An 8,863-nucleotide genomic window follows, 5' to 3' on the forward strand; every position below is an offset into this window, starting at 1 on the left:
TACTATTTAGTTTAAAAATTAGTACAATTCAGTTTAAAATTAGTACAGTTACTAGTTCAGTTCAGTTTATATTGTAGTTTAGTGAAAATTAGTGTAGTTTACAATTTAGTTAATAGTTCATTTAGTGTAATTTACAATTCAGTTAATAGTTTAGTTTAGTTAGTGCAGTTTACAGTTCAGTTAATAGTTCAGTTAGTGCAGTTTACAATACAGTTAATAGTTCAGTTCAGTTCGTACTGTAATTTAGTACAGTTCAGTACAGTACAGTACAATTCAGTTTGATAAAACAAAAAACAGTTCAGTTCAGTTTGTCTGAACTGTTTTACAGTCCAGTTCAGTTTGTCTGAACTGTTTTATAGTTCAGTTCAATTTTTAGCAGTGCAGTACAGTTCAGTTCGATTTGCCCACCCCGTGTCTACTCTGCCAACGAAGGTAGATAAGAGATATTTTATCTCTTTGGAGGACCACAAATGAATTGGGCTTCTTTCGTAACCAAAAACAATGGTGGGCCATATTTTAATACTAAGTGGTATGATAGAATTGGCTTCTTTCGTAACCAAGAACAATGTGGGCCATATTTTAATTCTAAGTCGTATGATAGAATGTATAGTTTCATCGATGTTTTAGAAATTCATTTCATTTAAAGTGACGACATGACTACATGTATACATACCACTATAATAAATTATGTTTGAAAATAATGAATTTTATATGTGTAAGGTATTCAAATTCACTAAAGATAGTTATTATTTTACTTAAAATAATTCTTTATCTCAAAAAGAATAATATATTATTCCATTCAAAATAATGGATTATATCTTAAAACAATCCATTATCTACACAACTTTAGCTCAGATAAGTTTCAGAAGCACAAAATAATTAATTACCTGCAAAAATAATTAACTATTTTGCACTAATATTTTTCTCAAATGATTTATAAAACATATTGTCATAATCCAATATTTCATACAATAATAACTTTATTCACATTTCAAATACAAACATACACATTTTCATATTACAATTAGCACGTGACATAATGAAGCTCACCTACCTAAAAGAACGTCCACACATTTTCTTAACCAAGATGGTTTAAAGAATTATACGATTGGTTGCACAAAATTGTTCATTTTCAGCCACTCACTGTTTGATTCTACATATAAGACTTCAGAGAACAAACTTTCAATCTATAATAATGGGGAACAACTAGGCATAAGGTTCCTAAATAACAGGAGAAAAAGATGTTATTAAAATTGGTTAAATTAAATTTAGACTAAAAGAATATATTATATTTACTAAAAGAAGTAAATCTAAGGTAATTTAGACAAGAAATTGGTACTAATTGAGCTGCCCATAATATAAGTTAGGAAAATCTAAGTGTAATTAAGTGTAATTTTATCTAATATAAATTTCACTGTCTAGCATGGTGCGTGGGTAAAATAACTATCACAAATAAAATATAATAAGATTATGCGCACTACATAAATAAAAACACTATACAATAATCACAAAAATAATATAGACGATCACTAACATAAGAATTAATATTTATTTAATTATTAAGTTAAATTTTCTACGAAATTACATATTTAATCAATAATAAAAATTTAACCTCAATATCACTATATGAACTCGTTTTTTTATTGATATACATGATTAAGTAATTCGTGTTTGATTTTATTTAAAAGGTGGGCAATTAATTTGGTTCAAGCTATCAGTTTAATCTTTGGAAGAAAGAAATATTTAAATTTATCGCTGATTGTTGAAAAGTTATGCAATTACGTCATATTATTAAGTTTTGTGAAATTATTTTATTATTAAAATGTATAGACTAATTTCACAATTAGGGATTAATTTGTTTTTAAGCTATATTAAAGACTTATTTTGATTTTTTTTTTATGTATTCAAACTCCAACCTTAATACGAAGAAGAAAAAAAAATCTCACGAAATAGCACAGTGGTTAGTTGTGGTCGAACGAAATAGCCTTTAAAAATTAGAAGTAAATTATAATTTGCATTCTATGTTATTTTTTTACTATTTATATGTTATACCATCAAAATAATTATCTGTTGTATCATCAAAATATATATCAATTTTGAAAATTCGTATTTTCGTCGATTATATTTAACGTGGGACTTAATTTTTTTAGATGTTTAATATAGTTTCAAATTTTAGTATTTTATGTTTAATTTGATTTTTTCCATCACGTTGATCTTTTAGACTATAATCTGTAAATGATTATCACTAACTGTTATGCTAATATTATTGTTTTCGATCTTTGAATATATTTTTCAGATATTTCGTAAGAAAGTTTAATTTTTTTTTTTATCTTCATTTTAGTTCTAAGTGATTGAAATTAACATCTATATTCGTAAGATGTGTTCTACACGGTTTCATTTTTATTCAGCAGTGTCTTACACGTATTATTTTCTGCATCTACTTTTTTAAATATCTACTTTTTATTTTATCTGGTATTACTTTATATTTGAAAGAAAGAATATTAGAAAGTGAGTTTAAAGCCTAACTCAACCTCATAAAACCGGCTACATTGCACCTCATTTATATATTATAAATTGGCCTTATCTAGTCAATATAGGACTACTAACACATCCCCTTCATGCCGATGTATAAATATCTCGTGCGTGATAGTAGAAATTAGGTGGTCTAAATTGGACCGATAACTGGTGGAATAAAAAATTGTTAGGATAGACTCTTATACCATATTAAAAAGTGGGTTTTAAGCCTAACTCAACTCCACAAAACCGGCTTGTAAGGTGAGGATTGCAAACTGGTTTTGTAAGGTTGAGTTATGCTTAAAACCCACTTTGTAATAAAGAAGTTGAATTCACATTTTTTTTTTAATTTTTCTTTCAAACTAATTAAACCAATCTTATAACTCTCCAATATCAGAAAGTTGAAGATTCAATCTAGATTTTTCTCTTAATGTGTATTTGACCGTTTGCACTGAACTGCAATTACATTGATTGCAGCATTTTTTTTAATCAGAATAGTGTGGTGAAGGAAACCACAAACCTCGGAGCAAGAAATGGAGGAGAGGAAAAAGTATGTGGCTCACTGTCTTGTTCTACCTTATCCTGCACAAGGACACATAAATCCTATGCTTGAGTTTTCAAAACGTTTGATTCAGAGAGGAGTGAAGGTCACACTGGTAACTGTCGTGTCCAACTGGAAGGTCGTTAGCAGAAAAAACTTCACTTCTATAGAAGTTGAGAGCATATCAGATGGCTATGATGAAGGAGGCCTTGCAGCAGCAGAGAGCCTTGAGGTTTATCTTGAAACCTTCCGCAGGGTTGGAGCACAAACTCTCGCTGAGCTTCTTCAGAAGCTTGCAGGATCAAGCCACCCTCCAGATTGTGTAATCTATGATGGTTTCATGCCTTGGGCTCTTGATGTTGCAAAGAACTTTGGGCTACTTGCTGCTGCTTTCTTCACTCAGAGTTGCACAACAAACACCATATACTTGCATACTTATAACAAATTGCTGGAACTGCCTCTTACACAGACAGGGTATTTGTTGCCGGGGTTGCCAAAACTTGAAGCTGAGGACTTGCCATCATTCTTGAACAGATATGGTACCTATCCAGGTTATTTTTATGTAGTTGTGAACCAAGTTTCCAATATCGACAAAGCAGATTGGGTTCTTGCAAACACATTTTATGAACTGGAGCAAGAGGTAAGTGAGTTCACTAGCTGAAAATTCTGTTCATTTATTTGATCTGTTCTTATTTGATGAAATGACTTATAGACAGTAGTAGTTATTTGGGTAAATGTTATTTAAGTTTCTTTCAGTTTTTTATAAAAGTTGGTTCTAGACTCTACTTTAAAAACAATATTTTGGTCTCTATGTTCTTTATATTTGGTAGATTTTGTTTCTCTTCTTAAGATCTTTAAGTTTTGGAAGAGAGACAAACTCTACCAAATGATGAGAGCCAAAATATTTACGTTTGGAAGCATATGAAGTAAGACTAATTTTGATCAAAATTGAGAGATTTAAAACACATTTTATCCTAGTTTTTGAGTTGGTTATTGATGATTAGATTTTGAAATGAAATTCATTTTAGGTTGTGGACTGGCTGTTCAAGATTTGGCCATTAAAGACAATAGGACCAACCTTGCCATCTATGTACTTGGACAAAAGACTCCAAGATGACAAGAACTATGGTATTGAAATGTATGTTCCAAAGTCAGAAGCTTGCATCAAATGGCTTGATGATAAACCAAAAGGGTCAGTTGTGTATGTTTCTTTTGGGAGCTTCGCAGGGCCGAATGTGGAGCAAGCTGAGGAACTAGCTTCTGGTTTAAGAGATAGTGGAAGTTATTTCATATGGGTGATTAGAGACTCTGAGCAAGAACAGCTTCCAAAGGGGTTTCTTGACACAGCAGAGAAAGGTATAATAGTCAATTGGTGTCCCCAACTGCAAGTCTTGACACATGAGGCTTTGGGGTGTTTTATCACACACTGTGGTTGGAACTCCACATTGGAAGCTTTGAGCTTAGGAGTTCCAGTGATTGCAATGCCACTGTGGACTGATCAGATCACAAATGCAAAACTTATTAAAGATGTGTGGAAAATTGGAGTCAAAGCTGTTGCTGATGAGAAAGATATAGTTAGAAAAGAAACTATCACACATTGCATAAAGGAAATATTGGAGACTGAAAAAGGAAATGAAATAAAGAAAAATTCCATCAAGTGGAAGAATCTGGCCAAGAGTAGTGTTGATGAGGGAGGAAGTTCCGATAAAAATACTGCAGAATTTGTGGATGAATTGGTTCATCGCCGTGCTGCATTAAATTAATCGGAAAAGAAGTGCTCATAGAAGTTTTGTGCCACTGCCAAAGTATGCTATGCTGATTCTGCTTAGAATAATCAACTTGACAAGGTTGTAAATTTAAGTTCGTGGTAAAAATTGTTAGCTTCTGAATTCTGAATTTGTGTCTTTTAGAACATCCGTTATTTTGGCGTGCAGTTCTATGTCATTTGGTAAGATGATTTGCTCCATCATAATAAGAATGTATGTCTCTTGTTGGACCAATAATTCAACAGTTTGCAAGATGTCTACATAAAGCATCTCACATGTCATAAAAAGATATCAATAAATCAATACCTCTGTGTTAAAGAAAGGATCATTAAATGCACTGGACTGGGTATGTATTATTCCAATAGAGTACAAAATTACAATCTGGTAACTAGAGTTGACTTCACTTGACTGTGATGGTTTTGTAAGGTTTTATATATGATGTGATACTAAGTAGATAAATTAAAAATAAAGAACAAACCATAAATTGGGTTAACAAAGAGTTTCCCAATTATAACTGTTCACAAGACATGCTAGCAAATGGAAAAGAGAAAAAACATCATTGACAGAGAAACATTTCTACAAAGTTTGAATTTACTTTAAATGGTGATTTGAGATTTACATCCTTTTCATTAAGAACAAGGTGGCATGTATTTAGGTGGTGGAACCATACTTGTTTGCGTGGTATATCCATCTCTTACTATGAGCACAGTATCCATACCCGAACTAGCGTGCCTCTCAAGATGACAGTGCATGTACCAAACACCTGCAAAAGCAAATTGATTGAGTATTATTTCATATATTGTTGTTTCAAACTAAATGCTAATTTCACTATCCGTGAGTATGTGCAGCGTGTGAGAAAAAATTACCAGGATTATTCGCAACAAATCTCATTGCAAGCCATCCATTCTCAGGAAGACAAACGGTATTAATTTCTGGTGGATCAATTAAATTGTAAGATTTTGGGTCTGTCACGTTGTTGAAATTTCCTTTTCCCACACCCACAACAAAGAAGCTAAAACCATGAAGGTGCATGGCATGACTCACTGCAGCGACAACACTGGTTCCCTGCCACACAAGTTCAACAACCTCATTATAGTCAAACATTAGCACCCTTGTTCCTGTGCTTGGGATCAATGTATTGCTTCCTGTATCTCCTGTGAAGTTGTAAAAGAAAGGTGGTTGATCCGGAAAGTCTTCACTGAAAACTCCTGATATGTTCCTATCAATGCATACAATTTACAAATGTTACTTAGTTATAATATTAAAGAACAATTCATGTCTGAGTCTTCAATTTTTACATAAAATAGGGGGATTGTAAATGAAATAAAAACATATACCAGTAGTATGCCTGTAGAATATCAATCTGTGGGATCTGAAAACTTATATTGTTTAAGCTTGAAGCTGATCTATTTCCGTTAGGTCCCAAACAAGTTCCATTTGGGTTTTGACAAGGTAGTTCATTCAAGGATACTGTCATATAAATTCTTCTTGTCACATTTAATGGCACATTAGCAGGGTGATCTTGGCTTGCCAAACCCCTCAAGCTCCTCGTAAAATTGAATACTGTTCCTGAGTCATTCACTGTATGAAGCACAGGCATGGGAATGGATGATGGTGATGGTTTAAAATTCTCACTGTACTCAAGAATAGCTGTTGTTGGAGAATTCTCATCCCTATTATTGCCATCAGAGAAAGGACTAGCAGCAATGTAATAAAGACCCTTTGGCTGGTTTGTTGAGACCAACACATCCATTGTTTGTCCTGGGGTTATCATGATGAAACTGGTGTTGAAGGGCTTTGTGTAGGAACCATCAATGCCTACAAGTATAAGGCTGTGATTAGCAACCCCAAAGAACATCTCTTCGTTCATTGCTGCATTTATTATGCGGAAAAGATATGTCTTTCCATGATCAACTAAAAAGCGATGGGTGTTCTCTGCAAAACAAAGCAATGTTGATGAACAAAGTGGTGAAACATGATACCAAAGACAATAATTACTTGCAGTTTTACTATCTATAAGACAGGTGCATCTCCAAGATATATAGCACAGAAACTGATACTGGACATGACACTAACAAGGATACAAACACTTCGAAACTTATAGTTTCCCAAAATGTAAGACATGGGGACACTAATCTATATAGGTTCAAAAAATTATTGTATCTATTCTCATTAACATTGTGTTAGTAACATGTCAAAATTTTGTCAGAGCACAAAAGTCTCATCTCACTACCTAGTTGAAGTTACATGAATCATGCAGCGGCATTAGACTTGGTTAAAAATCAAAATTGTCAGGGATACTGTTTACCATGGACCCCTTTTAACAATAGAATCTTATTCTTCTCACTAATGTTATTAACAACCTTTTTCCATGTGGGTTTGTGCATTCTCTATGTTTCAAGTCCAAAATTAGATTGTGTAAGGGAAAGTATTAGGGATATTGAAAGATCATTAATGTATCTACAGTTAATAGCTTAAGCTTTTATGATAGATTTTCAAGATATTAATATACCTTTTGAGAAATTGTAGAAGTCACCAGGTTGGCCATTGATTGTGTAAGCATCTGATGCACTGGGCCTTGCACCAGTTGCCCCGGCTACATTTGCAATTTGCATCACATCTCCTTTGTACCACTCACCTGAAAGATTACCAACAAGCATAATCAAGAGGTTGTGTGTGTGTGGTTGAATAAATACAGGATTTCAATGGAATTTACATTAGACAGTTACCAACCAATGATAAGAATGTGTTGTCCAGCAGGTTCAGGAAAAGGATATATTCCATATGCTGGTAAAATGACAATGGCCCCATGGACAGTGGCACGTGTCCAACTACTGTGTGCATGCCACCAAAGAGTTCCTTCTTCCAATGTAAAGGCCACCTTCTGAGTGAAACTTGTTCCTGGTGGAATAGGGCACTGTGTTATGTTCTCAGGTCCATCTGACCAAGGATCCCTTGGTTGCCTCACACCATGCCTGTAAAAAAGTTTCCAACTTTTTCACCTTTTCCTACTTTTGGAGTGTAGTTATTAATCAAATTCCATTCACACAACTCTAGTTAAGCCATAATGCATTTGTTTTGTTACTGATTATTATATAAAAAATCAAAGGCATTATTCATGCTCCATATGAGGAAAGAAAAGAGAGGGAACAAATTTTTTCTTGGTTTGTGTTAAAAACTAATTCCTTCGCTGTAGAAATCATTTGGATGTCCTTGTAAAATATTTTCTGTGGATATATGATCAGGAATTGCATCCCTGAAAACATGGTCAAGGAGCTTAACTATATATTACTTGTGCTGAATATAGTTTAGCTGTGTCGATGAAAATTTATCCTATAACTAATGCATGTGGTTGGGTTATGCACAAACATGAACAGAAGGAGGAAGCAAAATGATAAAAAGAGAGGCAAAATGGGAGAATTAACCAGTGAATAGTGACCCCATATCTTCCTTGATTATGGACAGTGACAAAAGCTGTATCTCCGTGAACACGAATGGTTGGTCCTGGAAAACTATCATTTACTGTCAGTATGCTTTTTGTGCTGCCCAATCTCGTGAAATTCTTTTCCTTCAGCTGCAACAAACCATACAAATGAAAAATATCACACCCTTATCACTTATCCCCTTTTCTTAACTTCAAAAACCAAACACAAAAGCCACGTTAGTAGGTGTGAATTTGAGTAATGAGAACATCTTCTGTTATCATTTTTGTTATACATTGAAGATGATAATGTTGTGTGATGCATAAGAAAACTAAGACACTATTTATAAGTTAAAAGATTCTATGTCAATTTGATAAGACAAATTCTCCCCTTCTTAGAAGGTAAGAATGATATTAATTTAATAACTAAATAACACTTTATGTGATGGAATTTGGAAACATACAACAAAATCATAATAATGAACGTTGCCTTGGCTCTTGGAGATAACCAGAAAAGTCAAAATAAGAAGTAGGACACTATGATTCTGTGAGATGATCATTTTACTGGAAGCAACTGCAAGATGATAAGTGCTATCTTACTTATTTGGTTTTCATGTAGAC

General features: G+C 33.3%; 2 protein-coding genes across 2 annotated transcripts; one reads left to right on the forward strand and one right to left on the reverse strand.

Moving 5' to 3' along the window:
* The first annotated feature begins 2,972 nt into the window (after positions 1-2,972).
* LOC106770222 (UDP-glycosyltransferase 74G1) lies at positions 2,973-5,055 on the forward strand. The gene is made up of 2 exons (XM_014656061.2): positions 2,973-3,695; positions 4,084-5,055. The coding sequence occupies exons 1-2, from the start codon at positions 3,048-3,050 to the stop codon at positions 4,816-4,818; spliced, it is 1,383 nt and encodes a 460-aa protein (XP_014511547.1). The 5' UTR covers positions 2,973-3,047; the 3' UTR covers positions 4,819-5,055.
* A 118-nt stretch (positions 5,056-5,173) lies between these two features.
* On the reverse strand, positions 5,174-8,863 carry LOC106758856 (laccase-14-like). The gene is made up of 7 exons (XM_014641856.2): positions 8,707-8,863; positions 8,247-8,395; positions 7,555-7,796; positions 7,334-7,459; positions 6,159-6,756; positions 5,688-6,040; positions 5,174-5,584 (listed from the first exon to the last, which is right to left on the reverse strand). The coding sequence occupies exons 1-7, from the start codon at positions 8,800-8,802 to the stop codon at positions 5,451-5,453; spliced, it is 1,698 nt and encodes a 565-aa protein (XP_014497342.1). The 5' UTR covers positions 8,803-8,863; the 3' UTR covers positions 5,174-5,450.

This window comes from Vigna radiata, chromosome 1 (assembly GCF_000741045.1).
Source record: "Vigna radiata var. radiata cultivar VC1973A chromosome 1, Vradiata_ver6, whole genome shotgun sequence".
In the NCBI taxonomy this organism is placed as follows: Eukaryota; Viridiplantae; Streptophyta; class Magnoliopsida; order Fabales; family Fabaceae; genus Vigna; species Vigna radiata.

Coding starts and splice junctions, on each gene's coding strand:
- LOC106758856 (XM_014641856.2), bottom strand. CDS start 8,802: ATGATCATCTCACAGAATCATAGTGTCCTACTTCTTATTTTGACTTTT. Junction 7,797..8,246: donor TATGGGGTCACTATTCACTG/GTTAATTCTCCC, acceptor ACTTTTTTACAG/GCATGGTGTGAGGCAACCAA. Junction 5,585..5,687: donor ATTTGTTGCGAATAATCCTG/GTAATTTTTTCT, acceptor TTGCTTTTGCAG/GTGTTTGGTACATGCACTGT.
- LOC106770222 (XM_014656061.2), top strand. CDS start 3,048: ATGGAGGAGAGGAAAAAGTATGTGGCTCACTGTCTTGTTCTACCTTAT. Junction 3,696..4,083: donor TTTATGAACTGGAGCAAGAG/GTAAGTGAGTTC, acceptor AATTCATTTTAG/GTTGTGGACTGGCTGTTCAA.